A 19565-nucleotide genomic window follows, 5' to 3' on the forward strand; every position below is an offset into this window, starting at 1 on the left:
GTTCTCTAGTTTGTTGGATCATAACCCGGGAACCCTTGACCACAAGAGGGTCTGCTAACCTTGTCATTGCTTTACAGCAGAGGTTAAGGCAACCAACAATCAAACAGCAGGTAATTATTATGATGAGAACAATTGCCCCATGTATTAGATAGGATCTCCAAGATCCACCCAGAAACCAATCAAACCTGCTAAGTTCTTTTGCTGGTGTGGATAACTTTTTCACCTCCCTCCTTATGTGATCGGCAAGGTGGGTTATGTTTTCTGAACTATCAGGAATGTAAGTGCAACATTCAGATCCTATCAGGGCACACGTTCCCCCTTTCTCAGCTAACAGGTAATCGAGGGCCATTCGGTTTTGTAATGCTACGGTCCTTATCGCTACCATTTCAGCTGTGATGCCCTCCAGAGCCTCAGTAGTGCGGTTAGCTACCTGTTCCAATATCGTTTCTTTGAATCCATCTAACAGTCTCAGTTAGGGTCAGGGGAACGGTGCGCAAAGGAATTCCCCCTTTGGAATGTATAGGGATATGTGAACACACCCAGCATCTAGTGAAGTGCCCTTTTTCCGCATAAACGTAAGACATATACAAAAAGGTGTTTACATGGAGCTCTCGCCTTTGTCTTCCTTCCCGTGCACCAAAACTGTCATATATCAACACTATTATGCAGACAGTAGCATACAGACACAGTCTCATCTTATAAATTTGTTTAAATGGTGATGAGCTTGCAGTGGTGCAGGTAAACCCAGGCACTTTTCCCCTCAACCTTGGCTGCAGTGGGGGTAGTGAGTGACACCTAAAAAGGCCCCTCCTATTGTGGCTCTAATCCCTTCCGAATCCATACTTCCCTGGTGCCACGAGGGACAATTCGGGTAAAACTGGGAGGTCGAGGTGAGCATCTTGAACCTGGTTGTGAACTAGTCGCAGAGCCTGAGTCAGAGAAAGAACATAGGTGGTCATCAGTCTAGCTGAGATCTCATATCTAGGAACAATTTCCCTCATTAACACCTTAACAACAGTCTGAGTCTTATTGTCCAGGTTAGGGTAGGCTTCAATCCATCTGCTAAACACATCTACTATTACTAACACATATCTATAACACTGAACTTTTTGCAACTCAATGTAGTTCAACTGAAATGTCTCAAAGGGACCTTCGGGTAGGGGCGTTTTACCCCAATCACAGGGGACTCCCTTCCCTGGAATATGTTGCTGGCCAACCAGGCAACGACTACTGATGTTCTGGGTGAGCGCCTGGAGTTTAGGGTGCCACCAAGTAGCCAAAAGCGTATCACTTGTTGCCCTTGCTCCACAATGAGTAGCAAAATGCAGACATTCTATAACCCATGAGGCCAACTCGTCAGACATGCAAGTCTGTTCCGCGGGAGTGGTCCAGAGTTTAGAAACATTGTCATAAGTACATGCATATTTCCACAACAGTTTATCTTTTTCAGGAGCGTCCCCCTGTGCTTTTATAACATCTTGGATGGTTGGCATTGGTTTTTCCGAGGCTAACTTATCCTTCGCAGGATTTTTAGTCTGACTCATAATTTTGGGCACTACCATCTGTTGGTCACGAGAGGCCTGTTTGGCCTCTTGGTCAGGACAACGATTCCCTATATCAACCAGAGAATTTCCGGTAGGTTGGGCGGTACATTTGACAATGGCAATGCGTTTGGGGAACATGAGGGCTTGCAACAAATCAGATACTAGCTGTTTGAGATATCTCATTCCCCTGTGAGGTTAGGAATCCCCTATTTTTCCATAATTGTCCGAAATCATGCGCCACCCCAAAGGCATACCTAGAGTCGGTATAGATATTGACTTTGAGATCTTTGGCCAAGATACAGGCTTGGGTGAGGGCGAATTGTTGAGCAGGATTCCAAGACCTGATTCTCCTGGTTTACTATGGCGTATCCTGAGATTCGTGTATCTTCTGGATTAATAGAAGTACTTCCGTCAACATACATAAACAATCATGACTGGGTTCTTCCTCATCTTGGGGTGGCTCAGTAAGAATACAGTCTGGATCTTCCATCAACTAAATCTTCCCTGACTGATGTGGCCTCTTAAATTAAAGATAAGCAATCATGACTGGGTTCTTCTTCATCTTGGGGTGGCTCAGTAAGAAAACAGGCCGGATTAATTGCAGTACAGTGCCGAAAAGTCAGTTTAGGATTGCCTGTGATTTCAGTGGGTTCTGTCGGATAGAGGGCCAGTCCACATTGCCCTGCACTGGGATCTCAATTAATGGGAGTATAACCACTTGGAAGGGGTCCTCTGCCCACACATGAGGATCCACATAATCAGGTATGTCCGAGCCAGTATGATGCCGTAGAGTTGTTAATACTTTCTCGGGGTCCCCATTAAATTGGACTGTTCGGCCATGTTTTACAATTTGCACATTCCGGCTGGTAGGGTCAGCCTCATCTATGGCCTTACGTACCATAACTCCCAAATCTTTAGCATGGTGAGGGGCTAATACTTCACGAGCAATATGCGGTGCCATTGTTAGGGGCTGTTTCCACAGATTCTTATCCACTTCCACAAAATCTGCCTCTCTTTCCAGTCCAGTCATTCTAGCCCTTAATAGAATTTCCTTCACTTCCCCTTCGTGATCCTGATAAAAGTTCTGCAGGTCCTGATTCTTTCCACTGGGATCATATGCTAGGGTCACGTGATAGGGTGCCTGCGGCAGGTCCAGAGACCACCACTGAGGGGTTCTAGTGGTATAATACTGCCGCTTAAGGGTTTCCTGTTTTACAATAATCCCATTATCTCCACACTCCAAATGCAACTGGAATTTGCAAAGGAGGTCTCTCGCCATCAAGTTACAGTCCAGATTGGTTGTGATAACAACTCGATGTTCCACCGATTCTTCCTGGTAACCCATTTTAACCGGTTCTGACACTGGGAATATCGAGATTTGTCCCAGGAATCCTGAAAGTTCCTGTGTTTCAGTAGAAGCAGGGAGTTTAAGCTTTGATTGTACAGAAGACATGAAGGCTCCCGTATCTATCAAAAAGGGTTGCCACTCATTCAGAATGGGTTCGTCGTCCGGGGAGGATCCCTGCACAATCAAGCTGCGTAGTCAATCGGGGGACAATTGACCAAAGGGGTTGTTCTGGGAGAAGTTAGTGTAAGATCCTCCTCTCCCCCCTCCTCTTCCTTTTCCATGCTGACGGTAGGGGCAATTTTTATTCCAATGTCCTTCCTGCCCACAATTAAAACAGTCAATTCCTCTTACCCAGTCCCGGCCTCTTCCCATACCATGCCGGGGACAATAGGGAGGTTTATTAGCAGGGCTCGGGCCGTTTGGTTGTTTAGTATAACCGTATCCTTGCTTATCCATCCAATCCTGTATGCAACACTGCGGTTCTATTGATCCTTCCTCCCGAGATGGCTCTTCCTTTCTAGTCACGTATTCAGTCTTGACCCGGGTTGGGGGCGCACCTCCCCCCTCCCCTTTCTTTTTCTGCCAATAATATCTAACTGCCCTTTCCATCTGTCCGGATAGCGTGAGCAATCAAATAGTTGTTTGAAGATCACAGACATCTATAGAGAGGTGGTCTGCAGCTTGTTGTGCATCAGGGTTTGGCATTGGTCTGACAGGGAATTGGTGTCGGGACTTTGGGATCTTGGAAATAATTTCTAGGCCGGAGGATGTTTCAGAGCTGTCTGACTGCTTGACAGTTCTGCGTCTCGATCGGCGGGGGTGTTTGCTATGTCTTTCACAACTTGGACTGGTAGGTTGACTAGAAGATTTACGGGACTGTTTGTGATGTTGAGATATAGTTCTGCCCTTTCGAGTGTGAGATCTGGTCCTTTCGGCTATATTGCCTGTGAACTGGGGATCCGAATCGCTATCAGAGGATGAGGAGTCAGTTTGGGTTTGTTGCTTTGGTGATATGTGGTTGTTCCTAACTCTTTTTACCGGAGTGTTAGGTGGAGGGTGTTGGGAAGAGGACTGGAGCAAGAGGCCAGGGGGTGCGGGAGGCGCCGTTGGCGCTGAGTCAGTGGCCACTCATCAATTTCATCATCAGCCTCGGTTAACACAAAGCCAGCCATTTTAACTTGTAGTTGATCAATATCTTTCTCAGAGGTCCCAGAGGATCTCTTAGCAAGTTTCTCGTGCGCACATTCATTCTTTTTTTTTTAAAGACGTCTACAGTTTTAACATGTGTTCCCTCTGTCAATGCAAGTCCTAATTTAATAGCATTTGTTTACCAACTCGATAGAAGTGATGCATCTTTTAATTTCTGACAATAATGTCGCCAGGTTGCAATTAAATTTTTTTATCCCCTTTTCCTCATCCCCTTCTCCAAATTAATCCCTGTGCTTTTTTTTTTACCTCTACGCTTCTAGTGTCACTTAGAGGCCACTGGTCATCCCCTAATAATTTGTTCAGGGCTCCTGATAATTTTCTAAAGTCTTCAGCTCTTTCAGGGAATTCCTCACATAGCTTTTGTAGCGGATTATCCGCATCCGTGGTTTTATCTAACTGATTACCCATTTTCACACTGCCCCTCGTATTACTGTGTTGCTACGCGTTCGTGTCGTCATGCAATTCAAACAAACTTAAAAATAGACACAGACTTTACAGAACTAACACGGACTTTAACTAACTCCAAATAACCAAACTTTACTAATGCTAACACTTACCCGCGTCGCCGCGCGGTTCGCGTCGCCGCGCGATTTCAATACTAAACTACCACGTCGCCTCGCAGTTCACGTCGCCGCGCAATCCGCGTTGCCTCGCAGTTCACGTCGCCGCGCAATCCGCGTCGACCCGTGGCTCGCGTCACCGCGCGAGTTAAGATACTTTAAACTTTAAAAGATAAACAAGGACTTCTAACACTTACCCGCGTCGCCGCGCGGTTCGCGTCGCCGCGCGATTTACAAAATAGACAAAGACTTCTAACACTTACCCGCGTCGCCGCGCGGTTCGCGTCGCCGCGCAATTTCAATACTTAAAACTTTACTTAAAACTCTAAACACTAAGACTTAGACTTACTGCCATTAGCACTGACTTTCGCGATTCGCGTTGCTGCGCCTCTGCGTCACTACGCGTCGGCGTCACTGCGCGTTTACGTCACCGCGCGTTGACGTCACTGCGCGTTCGCTTCGGCCCTTCTCCTCTCGGCCGCGCGTTCGCGTCGGCCCTACCTTCCGAGTTGCTGCGGGGTTTTTTAAAATTCAATCAGAGCCTAGACGGGCCAAGTGATATACAAGGTCGACGTCGTACCTGAGTTGAACACCTATCTTCTATTTAAATCCCCATTTTATTCCCTGTGAGCCTAATTTTCTAATTTTGATTTCTTATGAGCCTCAATTAATTTCTTTCAGTCTCCAAATTTCCCTATCCTTTCGCGTACTGCGCAGTTTAAATTCAATCAGTCAATGAAAGCCCTAATTTAATGGAGTTTTTCTGCCAATTGGACAGGAGTGATTTTATATTTTTCATAATTTAAAATCTCAGAACATTTTTTTCTTTCAGCACCTATTTAGTACGTTACTTTTTTTTTTATAACTAGATAGAAGTCTGGCACGTAGGCTGTGGACTGCTTTTCGTTATCTCAATTGTTCCAGCCTCAAGGTCGTGTTATTTAATATAATTTTTTTTAAAAATCCTTTTGAATCCCTCTCAGTTGTTTTGCTGTGCCTTCTCTGAATGTTTGCTTTCAACAAGTTTTTCTTTTTTTTTAACCACCGGGACCATGTAATTTTTTCTTTTTTAACAAATCTATCCTTTGGGCATTTCCTGGCTCCGCAACTTATCATCCAAATATACGTAATTCAATAAGGTTCACACTCTTAAACTTCCCACATACAGGACAACACTACGAAGGGTTAAAACAAACTTTCATTCTGTTTGAGATAAAACAAACCACAACTCCCCGGCTTTTTTACAGTAAAAGTCACAGAAGCATTTCTCATTTAAACAGACATTCACAAGAGTCTCTTTTCTTTCCTATTAATTTTTTTTGGATCCATGATTGATCATCTATCCCTATCTAGCTCTAACTATCTTTCCAAGTCGCCGCTTGGTTTGCGTCATCGCGCAATTTCCCTATCTCTATCCCTATTCTAAGTTTGAAAGGTATTCACCAGATTGTCCTGGATCTCGTTCAGACACTACCTGAGAACCAGCGAGTGGCTAAACTTTCCTCAGACTTTTGAAACCGGGGGAAACTGGAGCAGTATTGAAATCATACTCACTCCAGTGGCCATTTTCCCCTCGTCTCGTCCAAGGCTAGTCTGGCTCTTAATTCGCAAGTTTTCGGCAGTCGTCCGTTGAGATCCCACTTCTGACACCAAATGTTAATTCCTGGATTCTTTTACTTCAATCTGGTTCAGTAAAATTACTGAGTCGAATACCTCTTGTGCTTTGAACAAAGCAGTCTTTATTACCGGACAGTAAGACCTATCAGACAGAAGATATACTCTCTGGATAGAGCGTACACACTCCCTACGGATAGGTGAAGTTACATCGTAAAGCGTTAACAGTTATACAGTTTTGAAATCAGATAACAAAATACAAATGGATTGACAGTCTAACTCAGCCACTCATTAGTCAATCTATATGAGATGTTCTTCTTGAAAGCTCAAGTATTGCCTCCAAATGTTTCAATCTAATGGTGTGACTATTTACTGAGACCTTGCAATTCTGCAGATGTATTTCATGTTACAATTATATATTATTGGCAGGATTAGTGACTTGAAACCTTGAGACAGACTGTTAGCTATGCTGATGTTGCACTATTTGCAATCTGACATTCTCCCAGCTATTCTTCCATGGCTTATACATTTTCATATATCCCGTTTACTTTACTGTCCTTAATTCCATATATTCCGTTCAGATATCCACACTGGGACTTGCTAATGTCAAACTCTGCAGGCCAAGTCAAATAATGTAGGATGTAATGTTACATTGACAGTCTGGAGTTTTGCTTGATTTACCTTTGGGAGCAGGGAGAAACTTTGCAGAATCTTTTCTCCCAGAGATGAAATGGATTAATTAGTATCCACAATAGGTCCAATGTTACATATTCCATAGAAGAGTATGCAACCTAGGCTTTATTGAATGTCCTTTTCGAATTCAAGTTTTGCAATGAACATTGGACATCCTGGCAAAAATATCTAGTATAATAATTGTGCTCTCCAGGACAGCAGAAAATGGTTGAATGACGTGGCAAATCGGGCCAAAATTAACCATTAGTTGGCAAACTGGACCATGTCACTATAAACTGAAAATGAGCTTGAAAACCCACTCATTCCCTTGGAGGCAAAGATGGCACAGATATTGTACTTGAAAACGATTGTTGGTGGCGAGTGGTTGGGCCACTATTCTTGCAAGTCTTTGTACTGAAAATCCAATGGTAATTAATCTGTCCATTTCTAAGTACTTTTGAGACATATATTGGTCCCATTGAATATTATCTTAAATAATCAGTTAAAAAAAGGCTGCATACAGTGATGCCACAAGTCCCGGCCAGAGTGTAATGATTGGGTAATTCCCCGTCAATCACACCTGGAGACCACACTGCTGTAAGTAACTGGGATTCATTTTATACACATCATTTTTATTCTACTATCCTCCACTCACTGCATTTTTCTGGAGAAATAGTCCTGCTGGACTGGGTTTGCAGCAGAGACTCCATTTGCTGCAGTAATAGACACAGTTTCCTGTTATTTATGTGTAAAGGAAAACCATAAAGTCCCACCTCACCTTCAACTCATTGGCTGATGCAGAGGTGTCAATATTCACTCAGTAAAAGGAATGAACATTGCTGCCTTCACAATACTCTGATAATTCCAGACTTTCATTAAAGCTTGTACCATTAATGCTGGTAATAATAGCACGTATTTTATCCCCATTACTCTGGTCACAGTTGGTTTTTTAAACATTCATATAGGTGTTCCTAAGCAACATGAAGTGAGTCCAATAACTGAGTCTGGAATCACCCACAACGATACTATCGGTAAGGTTATGGGTCAGGATGACACACCACTTGGGAACAACACCCTAAGGAGAAAAACTGGTTCCAAACCAGAAATAGCAGCTACATTCTGGAAAGTGGATGCAGAGCCAGAAGCAACGACAGAGAAACCTAATTTGAGGCGTGCACAGGACCCTGCAAGAATAACAAAAACATTAATGACACTGATACAAACAATTGATCAGACATTTCCGAAAGAATCGTTAAAGCTGCAGGAGGCAGGGAACGCAGCCATTATCGAGTTACAAAACACGATGCAGACCAATTTGGCAGGCGTGCAGAGCGTTATGCAAATTGGGCTAGCAAATATTCAAAATACTATTCAGTCCAGCATGGCAGGTCTGCAAGGTGCGATGAAAACTGGCATGGCGGACATTCAGAGCGCACTGCAGATTGGAATGACTGGCATTCAAGAAGCTTTGAAATCTGGGATGGCTGATGTCAAAGGTATCAAGAATGGTCTCACTCAAGTTGATAATACTCTGAAACAATTGCAGACAAGTTCACAATCTAACTTGGTACAAATGACCAAACAGATTGGTTCACTGGTCAACGTACTGACCAAACTTGCATCGAACCAGACAGTCTCCTTCATTCAGCTTAAGGATATTACTTGTAAGCCTTCCAATAGAACAGAGGCGGTGCAGCTGCAAGTAACTGCAAAGCAACCTTAAGTTACATGAAGGCCCGTGAGATAAGACCTTGGGTAGATTTCCAGCTCTGATTCCTCAGCTCCACACATAGGAGTACGGAGTTGCTGACATCCATTACAGACAGATAACCCGGAAGGCAATGCACACAATGAATTAAGAATACAATTATTTTTCTGGAGAGCACTTTCCCTTTTATTTTCTTCCTATAAAATGGTCATCTGCCCTAATTTCTCCTTACATGGGTCAGTTTCAAATTTGTGTCTTAAAATAGTCCTTTGAAGCATCTTGGGACATTGTACTACGTTCAAGGTGCTATATAATTACAAACTGTTGTTGTTATAACACTTCATCTTGGCTTTTGAATTTTTCTCAATTCTTTTCAATGCTAGGCTTCAAAACTTTACTATGACAGTTTACTTTCAGTTGTAATAAAAGAAAATCCTGTTTAAATTTAATATTGCATGAATGTCAATAAACCCATCACACAACCTTTGAAAGAATTCTATAAAGGAGTATGTGTCATCAGAGAGTTGTTTGATGGCCTAGCCTAACAATGTGCATTGTTAAAAAAGAATGTTTAGGATTATGTAACAAAAAAAACTTGCTTAGCGTACTCTGTGGTGTATTGTGCGAGAAACATAGATTACCTGACAGTGTGTTATTCCACTAGATGTTTGGTGTACTTCATTCCAAGCTGGGGAGTCATATTGAATGCAAAAGCTAAATGTGCAGTATAAGCCTATCTGCTGTTGCATTTTTATTGTAATTGTGGGTTTTCATCCAAGTACCTTCTGTACTCTACACATGGGAGATAATCAGCAAAAGATACCAGGAAGGAGCTAACAGCTTTACATTTTTTGAGTCCTGTCACTTTTCCCCTCAAGGTACTGGGGTATTGTTTGATCCTGGCATGAGATCAAAATGTTTTATGAACAGAGAATTGCACCTCTCCTCGTCCCCTGATAGGGAATAGTGCCAACTGGGGAAAGGAATCGAGGGGGTTTATGATTCTGGAGAAATGGGAGGCAAAAGGGGTATGGCTAAAAAAAGGTAAATAGATCAGAACCAAAAAGTGGCTGAAAAAAAAGGAGGGGTGGGAGGGCAAAGATTTGTTGCTGCAGCCAATATGCACATACAAATGCACAGAAGGAGACCTTACATTACACAAGAGAGCTAATATAAGAAATAGGAGCAGGAATAGGCCATACGGCCGCTCGAGCCTGCTCCGCCATTCAATATGATTATGGACTCAGCTCCACTTCCCTGCTCGCTTCCCCTAACTCTTTACTCCCTTATCACTCAAAAATCTGTCCATCTCCACCTTAAATATATTCAATGACCCAGGCTCCACAGCTCTCTGGGGCAGAGAATTCCACAGACTCACAACTCTGAGAAGTAATTTCTCATCTCAGTTTTAAATGGGTGGTCCCTTATTCTAAGACTATGTCCCCTAGTTTTACTTTCCCCCATGAGTGGAAATATCCTCTCTGCATCCACCTTGTCAAGCCCCCTCATTATCTTAGAAGTTTCAATATCATCTAATTTTTCTGAACTCCAATGAGTATAGGCCCAACCTATCTTCATAGACAACCCCCTGATCTCCAGAATCAAGTATATTCTTCCTTAAAAACGGACACCAAAATTGTACGTGGTACTCCAGGTGTGGCCTCACCAATACCCTGTACAGTTGGGCAAGGGATATCCTTAAGAGTTGGGGCCGGATAAGGCGAGATAACTTTTTTTTTAATTCTTTAAGGGATGTGGGTGGCACAGGCAAAGCCGGCATTTATTGCCCATCCTAGTTGGCTCAAAGTGGTGCTTAGCTGCCTTCTTCAACCATTGCAGTATGTGGTGTAGGTGTTCCCACAATACTGTTGTGTTGAGAATGTAGCGGATTGATACAATCGAGTGTCTACCTCGGCCACTTCAGAGGGTAGTTAAGAGTCAACCATGATGGTGTGGTGCTGGAGTTACATATGTCAGACCAGATAAGGAACAGCAGGTTCCCTTCTGTAAGATTTATCTTTTAAGAATAGGTCTTTATCCTGTAAAATGTCATCTTGTTCTTTTCACTAAACAGAGTCAAGACTTATTTACGACTTGACTCTACACTTTGTGTTCGAACTTGAGACACAAAATACAGACACCGGATGTTTCTTTTACTTACATTTATCCAGGGGTTATCTTTACTTAAAATAATCAAAGGAAATACAAGCAATTTACAATAGCATCAAATGCACAATAATTTCTTAATTATTAGCTCGCACTATCCTATCCCGTTAAATCCCTTACAATGGTTAAAATCGCCTATCCCCCAAGTGATTAAAAGAAAAAGACACTCACACCAGGCCGTGGTCAGCGATTGCAAGACTTAACCCCCTGATTCTCTTGGCAACTAACCAGGTTGCCAGTTCTCTTGCCAGCCGCAGTTCCTCCGATCTCACGTGTTACAGCCATTTTATATCCCTTTCCTGGGATATTTGCCCACCATGTACGTAATTGCTAAGTTTAAAACAAAGGACTATTTTTAAACAAATCCTTCCCATGAATAGATCTTCTAATTTCTTTAGCGCCATTGTTGCAACTTTCTTCACAGTTCATATGCAATTCAAGAATGTCTCTTACTGGCTGTGAGGTGTTAAAACTCATGAGAAAGTCTTTTGACTTCGCACAGCATTGTGGGTCATTAAAAAAATGGTCAAGTCATGTTTTCAGCCATCTAGGAGCAGTTTGCAAGCACAGTTATTAGCAGAAAAATGAGATGAAAAAATTGTGGCCTTAAACAGTTCCACTCTTAAGTGACTGAATTGAAAAGTTCGAGTCCAGTCACTTTCAGTTCACTTTGTAATCCTTCCCTTTCATAGATCGTCTTGTGCCACTCCCACTGTTGGCGTCTCCTCTTAACACAGCAGGTTATCAGAAGGAACAACACAATCACGAGCTGCACAACGACCAAAACATGCGAGACTATCCGTATCCAAGGAGGAATTTTGATGGCCATACCAACAGACACTTCTTTACGTAATTCATGATCCTTCTGGGCCAGGGTATAATAATGGTCTTGGGACTGTTTAACACGTTTCCTTAACTCTACCAAGTGTTCTGGTAGAGGTGGGATGTTATAGCCAAATCGCGCCATGTACTGGTGTAATTGTTTTAAATCATCTTCTACAGCAATATCTACTTGTCTATGCGAATAAATGCTTAATAAAACCCGCACTACTCCTGCGCCTATTTTCTATGCACCCCAAGTCTCTCAGTTTGGACTGGCGTAAAGCAAAAGTTCCTGCCGCGATGGGACAAATAAGGTTGGTACAGAGTCTTAGTAAGTTGGTAAGTGGACATTGCCCTCAGATCTCAATCAGTTACCCACGGGGGGAGCTTTCCCTCAGCAATACGCTGCAGGTTTTCTTGGGCTTGTTCCACTAACCAAGATCCATACATTACACATACATCATTTCAAGCAGTTTCATCAAAGGCCTTTTTGTTCTCTTCTATAATCTGGTTTATATATTTATTTTAGCATGGGATTCTAAATGTTTAACCACATCCTGCAAATGAATGGTCATGATTTGGTCTTCCATCTATTCCTCTTGATTAATTCCCGTATCATATAACCTCGCTGTTTCAGGCTTACACCACCCAGATAGTTCCACTTCGGTCAGATTCAATATTACGGGCAATATTTCACGATGCACATCATGGTACAATGTCATCTGAGTTGTGATTACCACTAGCCCGTTTGTTGGTCCTGGGGTGTTTTTAGGAGAAATAATTGGCTTTTCACACAAATCTGTTTTATTCACAGGAGGAACCACCTTTAGATGAGTTTTTAATTCTATTGCTTGAACAACCGCGCTCCCTTCCTTGCATTCCTTGATATAATGGACGATTACCATACCACCGAAAATGTATCCTGGTCCTATACCCTTGGCCGTCCCTACTTCTACTATTCACGATATCTAAGGGGGCCTCCTATTCTTTCTTTTACTGTGTTGTGATGTTGGAGGGGGCTGTGGAGTTTGTCTGTAGACAGGAGGTGATTCCAGATCTGGGGCCGGGGAGACTCTTACAGCTCCCGTGTCCTGTCCACTTTCATTTGGATCATATTGCACCCGATTCGTTGGGGGTATTCCATCGGACACCCTTCCTCCTCATCCCACTGGAGAGGTAGAATCCGGCTCACCATGCTCAGAATCGTTTCTCGTCGTCTTGGTGACCTGCTAGTGGACTGAAAAAGCTAAATCTGGTTAATATGAAACCATTTAATTCTCTTGGGTAACCGGACTGCGTATACCATGGGACTAGCTTTATGATATTATATGGTCCCTTGTACAGGGGTTCAAACACTCCCACCCTTGCATTGTTTCGTACCCTTACTTGGCTTCCCACCTCCCACTCCTAAGGTTTAGTCGGGGCCAGGTGTAGGCGGTTGCGTTGGTGTGCCCTGCCCTCCCAATGTTATGGGCAGTCCTGAGATTCAGTTCCTTTAAAGTTTCCCAAAGGTCATTCAGGAACTTGTCCTGAGTCACTTCCTTAGTTTGTTTGTCAGTTAAAGTGAGAACCAATTTTGTGTCCACTAAAACACAACAGTATTTATTGCCCTTCTTAGGGGTGGGCAGAGGTTCAACAAAATCCACCTGCACACATTGCCATGGTCCCTCTGGTCGACAGGCATATCATCCTAGGGGAGCCTTTCTTTTGTGTGGGTCAGGATTGTTAGCTGCACACACCAAACAGGTTTTACAGTAATCCCCTACATCTTCCCTCAAATGGGGACACCATCCCACCTCCTCTACTTGCTTCCAAGTTGTTTCTGGTCCGGGATGTCCTGCCCCCATTGCCAATTCCACCCCTTCTTCCTGATGGTCACCTACTTAAAACAAAAGAAATAGAGAATCCATTGTGACTCTGCTGAAGAGCCCAAGGGGTTAATTTGTCAAATCATTAAATTCTTTCTGCCCTATGGGGCAAATATTCACTTAAAATTAATAAACTTTAGTTTAATAATATCCAATAGCTTTAAAATTTCATTCAGCAGTTCAAAAGTGGTTCCTTGCTGAACTAAGAAAAAACACCCGTCAGCAGAAAGGCTCTTTCTGACGTCATTACGTCACTTCACGTAAATTTAAGAAAAACTTTTCCAAACAGCATCTTTTTATTTTTCTAGCTGTGAACGTCTCATGTCTGGAAATAGAAACATTCACGCTTTGAAATAACCAGAATTTCACCGTGGCTGCAATGAAAGTCGGGTTTTTATAGGTTAATTAACCTCAATAATTACAATTTAATTTTCAGGGGACACCACGCAAATACAGAAACTTCCCCTTTCTCCTTTCTGCAAACAAATTGAAAAGACAGTGCTTGTTACGATTCGAATAGCAACTAACTTCAAGGTTGAACAAAGGGTCTTCTGTGCATTTCATAACTCCGTAAATCATAATAAAAATAAAAACCACACCTGCATTTCTAACTCAAAATATCATTCAATTCTAGGTACACAATTCAACTTAATTCACATTCTCTTAAAACTTCCCACATCCAGGACAACACTACAAAGGGTTAAAAAAAACTTTCAGCTCTGTCCGAAAAGGTGGGCGGAGCTAAAACAAACATAGACGTGCCATTTTTCTTTTAAAAGACAGGCTTTCAGACAAATGAAAAATTCTTCAATTCCCCAAACATTCACAGTCAGGAAAACTTCTGCACAAACACACACTTTCATACAAACCGAAAACTTTAAAAAACATCCTTTAAGGTTACACAAGTATTTGGGCTGGGCGCGGCCCCTTCATGCTTGGCTTCCCTGAGGCTCTCCCCATGAGCTGCATGGATCTTTCCTTGTGATGCCTCATCCACTTTCATACGCGTGGCCACATATCTGAGCAACTCCTCATAACTAGGGGTGCTAGGCTGAGGGCCTTCCGATAGTGGAACCCCAGTCTTCCCTTTCGTAGGCTTCTTACCTTAATAAGGTGTCCTCGCTCCCCAGTTAAAACAAGTCCCTTCTTCTTCCCCTTTTTCGTATTTTGACCCTTCCTGCTGCCACTTCTTTGTGTCACCTCTTTTCATTTCACACACCTTGCCCTTAGGCTTATACATTGCCCGTGTTCTTTTTGTCCACCTGATGCGTCTCAAATCGCAGTGTCATTTTCCTCAAAACCCTGGCCTCCGAGTTACCTTTAGCCTCATCCGCTGGATCATAGTATGACACAGCTACTTGAAAATATGGCAGACTACTAGCTATCAGGGCACGCAGCCAATGGTTACGTGTCTGCCCATTCACATCCTCTCGCCTTACTACCCCACCCATGACATCCTTGTAAGTTGGCCACAGTCGGTCAGCAAAAGCGACTGAGGCTCTGCTCTACCTCTGCTATGGCTTTAAACGGATTCCCTTTACCGGCCCCCATTACTTGAGCAATTCGTGCCTTCAAACCATCATGCGTCTCTTCCCCCCCCCTTTTACTTTCTGGGGGACGGCCCGCAAAAATACTAGGACTTGGGGTGCAAAGCAATAAACATTTATTTTCTTCATTATCCAGGTTACTCAAAAACAGCTATCTGTTCTACCTCTAGGAAATGACCTTGAGGGTCTTCCCCAACTTCTAATCTGTTAGTAGCCATCTTTCTCAAATCTTCTGTACTATACAGAATTACAAAGGCCCCTTTATTACAAGGTTATTAATTAACCCTTTCTCATTGCACAATACAAGATCTAAAATAAGTCTGTTCTCTAGTTTTCCTCAACATACTGATCTAGAAACCCATCTTGCATATATTCCATGAATTCATCCTCTACACTATTATTGCAAATTTGGTTTGCCCAGTCTATATGTAGATTGAAGTCCCCCATGATTATTGTATTACCTTTGTTACTTGCACCTTTAATTTCCTGATTTATACTCTGCCCTACACCCTCTGTTTGGAGGCCTATAAACAACTCCCACCAATATTTTCTGCCCCTTGTTGTTTCTTAGCTCCACCCAAACTGATTCTACTTCTTGATTTTCTGAGCTAAGATCCTTTCTCTCTCCTGTCTTTATCCCATCCTTTGTTATCAGGGCTACCCCTCCTCCTTTTCCATTTTGCCTATCTCTTCTAAAAGTTAAGTATCCTGGAATATTTAGTTCCCAACTTTGGTCACTTTGCAACCATGTCTCCGTATTGGCTATTAGATCAAACCTGTTCATTTCTATCGCCGCTATTAATTCATCTATTTTGTTGCGAATGCTTCACACATTCAGATATAGTGCCTTTAAGCTTTGGCTTTTTTCTATTTTTCCCTGATATCTCCTTAGTCAGTAATGCCCTGTTACCTTTGTCCCTCTCTGCTTATTTTTACCCCAAACTCGGCTCTGCTCTAGAGCCTTGACATTTCCCTTGCTGCTTTTAAATTTACTCTTTCCTGAATCCTTCCCCCCGGCCCACCCCTTCATTATTTTAAAGCCCTGTCTACTACCCTAGTTATTTGTTTCACCAGGACACTGGTTCCAGCCCAGTTCAAGTGGAACCCGTCCCAATAGAACAGCTCCCTCTTTCCCAGTACTGGTGCCAGTGCCCCATGAAGCAAGACCCCTGCCTCCCACACCACTCTTGAGTTACGAATTTAACTTTCTAAACTGCTTATCCCTATACCAATTGACCAATTGCGCGTGGCTCAGTTAACAATCCTGAGAATATTACCTTTGAGGTTCTGCTTTTTAATTTGGACCCCAACTCCTCAAATTCTTTCAGCAGAACCTCATTCCTAGTTCTACCTATGCCATTGGTTCCTACATGGACCACAACAACTGGATCCTCCCCATCCCACGTCATGTTCTTCTCCAGCCGCGAGGAGATATCTTTAACCCCAGCACCGGGCAGGCAACACAACCTTCGGAACTCCTGGTCACGGCTGCAGAGAACAGTATCTATCCCTCTGACTATACTGCCCCCTACCACAACTACATTCCCTTTCACTCTCCCCCCACTTGAATGGCCTCCTGCACCATGGTGCCATGGTCAGTCTGCTCATCCATCCTGCAGGCTTTTCTCTCATCCACACAGGCAGCAAAAACCTCATACCTGTTGGATAAGGGCAAAGGCTGAGGGTCCTCCAGCACTGCATTTGGGGCCCCTTACCTGCCTGAGTTGCAGTCACACCCTCCTGTCCCTGACCACTAACCAGACCCCCTGCACCACTACCTAACCTACTGGTGTGACTGCCTCCTGGATCAAAGTGTCCAGGTAACTCTCCCCCTCCCTGATGCCAAGCAATGTCTGCAACTCAGACTCCAGTTCAATAACTCTGAGCTGAAGTTCCTCAAGTTGCAGGCACTTACTGCAAACGTGGTTGTCCGGGATCACACTGCTCTCCACAAACTCCCACATACTGCAGTTGTGGCACATCAGCTGCACTGCCATCCCTATATGACCTTGTTCTATTTAATTAAATGTAATTACATTTGTATTTAAGAAACTTCATTTATAGTTTAGTTCCTTGGCGTCTTAATTGATCTGTATTAAGTAATGGGTAATGAGATTAAATATCTGCCTGTAACACAAACCACTACAAGTAGTGTAGGCAAAAGGCTGCAACTCCTTCTCCCTCGTCTCCGAATTCCCAAATAAACCACTCTGTGCAGTCTACTGCCCTATGCACCGCAATGGCAGTTAGAATGATGATGCTTTTGAAAGATTGAAGTCACCTATGGTTTATATTTAATTTATATTTACGAAATTGTTGCATGTTCCTCCGCCCCCCACCATGTAATCGCCTGGGAGAGAGAGAGCGAGAGCGAGAGAGCGAGAGAAAAAGACAGGGCCAATAAGGGGAAAAAACACTCTGGAAAATTCCTCTCCGATCCCCCTCAGGCTATCAAAACCAGTCCATAAGATTATATGGACCAAGTATTACCTGTAAAAGACACTTACCTTCTATTTGATGTAATCTCTGCCCGAGTCAAGCTCCCTCTTGAAGACATGCAGAGTCTCAGCACCCACCATACCAGCAACGTATTCCAGAGGCTCACAGCTCCCTGGGAAAAGAATCACCTAACATCAAGTCCATTCCTTTTACAAAGTTTAAATTCAGGTGCTCAGGTCCTCTACAATCTGTTAAACTGGAATAATCTTTCAATATGCATCCTATCCAGCCTGTTAATTATTTCACAGACCTCTATCAGGTCACCTTTAAGTCCCTGCTGCTCTAAAGTAAATAGACCAGATTAGATTTTTAAAAATGCATTTACCGCCATTATATGTAACTTATATATGTGTATTCTACTGCCACAAAACATTCTTAGTATTAAACACAATAACAATTCCTCACTTACTTGCAGTATAAAGTCAATAAAATTTTTAGTATTAATTATATTCCACTGTTGTCTGAAATCTCTTTAGATTGTTATTTTCCTCTCCCTCTTTAGCATGTATTTTTTTCTTTTCTTTCCAGTCGGCTTCTAGCGTGCACCTTTACAGTTCTTTTATTGTTTGTTGACTCTTATTGTTATCGTGCCGAATCTTCTTACCATTAGTTTCATTCTAATGTAGGTTTGTTTTCCCTTTTTTCAACCAGAGCACACCATTTTGGTTTCATCAGCTACTACTTCAATTATCCTGCAGCTCGCTCAGTGTCTTCAAACACCACCCTAAAACTTGGTGTTATTGCTCCACCCGAGCCTCCTCTCATCCTTCCTCATCTAACTCTCTCAGCATAACCTTCTCCCTCAAATGCTTCTCTAGCTTACCTTAAATGTACCAACCTCCCCTTAAATGCATCATCTTGAACATGCAGCATCACTATCCTACCAATTTTTTTTACAACATAGAATCGTGGAAATTTACAGCACCAAAGGAGGCAATTCAGCCCATCATGTCTATGCCAGCCAAAAGAGAGCTATCCAATCCCAATTACCAGCTCTTGGTCCTTAGCTTTGCAGTTTACAGCACTTCAAGTGCTTATCAAAGTACTTTTTAAATGTGATGAAGGTTTCTGCCTCTATCACACTTTCAGGCAGTGAGTTCCAGACCCCCCACCACACACTGGGTGAAAGAAATTCCCCTCAAATCCTTCTACCAATTATTTTAAATCTATGCCCCCAGTTATTGACCTCTCATACACATATATATTTAAAACTATAGCTCCATAATTAATTCATAGCATTATGCAACAAAAAGAAACACACAGAAACTCCTCCTTTGACAACTATTGCCTTTGGGAGGGGAGAACCTATTTAGTGTCAGTTGGTAGCACTCTAGCCGCAGAGTCAGAAGGTTGTGGGTTCAGGTCCCACTCCAGCAACTTGAGCACATAAATCCAGGCTGACGCTTCAATGCGGTACTGAGGGAGTGCTGCACTGTCGGAGGTGCCGTCTTTCGGATGAGGCGTTAAACCGCAGGTCCCGTCTGCTCTCGCAGGTGGACGTTAAAGATCCCGTGGCACTATTTCGAAGAAGAGCAGGGGAGTTATCCCCGGTGTCCTGGGGCCAAAATTGATCCCTCAACCAACATCACTATCTGGTCATTATCACATTGCTGTGTGTGGGAGTTTGCTGTGCGCAAATTGGTTGCTGCGTTTCCCACATTACAACAGTGACTACACTCCAAAACAAAGTTCTTCATTGGCTGTAAAGCGATCTGGGACATCCTGAGGTTGTGAAATGCAAGACTTTCATTATTTTTCGACTGTTGCCTTTGGGGAGGGCAGAGACTATTTTTGACCTGCGTCATCCCCTTTCCATCAAAGCGATGACTCACACCCGCACTAGTCTTGTGACTATTTTATTTTTCCATCTGGATAAACTATTAAAATACCAAAATATTTAACGCTGCGGCTCACAGCGAAGAATCTACCTGCAATCCGTGAGGAGAATCGTCCGGCTAACCATTAAAATAAGCACGTTAAAAGGAGCGGGGCGTGGCCGGGCGACGAC

The 19565-nt window shown here is 43.1% G+C and overlaps 1 protein-coding gene and 1 long non-coding RNA gene across 3 annotated transcripts in view; one reads left to right on the top strand and one right to left on the bottom strand.

Annotated features, from left to right (window-relative positions):
* Positions 1–11872, top strand: part of LOC139228974 (uncharacterized) — a 49485-nt gene extending 37613 nt beyond the window's left edge. For both annotated transcript variants that reach the window (XM_070860592.1, XM_070860594.1), the window contains one exon: positions 7913–11872. In XM_070860592.1, coding sequence (XP_070716693.1) covers positions 7913–8670 — 758 coding nt within the window. In that variant the 3' untranslated portion in view covers positions 8671–11872. The remainder of the gene's footprint in view (positions 1–7912) is intronic.
* LOC139228975 (uncharacterized) lies at positions 10803–19551 on the bottom strand. The gene is made up of 3 exons (XR_011587650.1): positions 19486–19551; positions 17566–17669; positions 10803–13525 (listed from the first exon to the last, which is right to left on the bottom strand). It is a non-coding gene; the product is annotated as an uncharacterized lncRNA (long non-coding RNA).
* Between the last annotated feature and the right edge of the window lie 14 nt (positions 19552–19565).

Source organism: Pristiophorus japonicus, chromosome 18, assembly GCF_044704955.1.
Source record: "Pristiophorus japonicus isolate sPriJap1 chromosome 18, sPriJap1.hap1, whole genome shotgun sequence".
Taxonomy (NCBI): Eukaryota; Metazoa; Chordata; class Chondrichthyes; family Pristiophoridae; genus Pristiophorus; species Pristiophorus japonicus.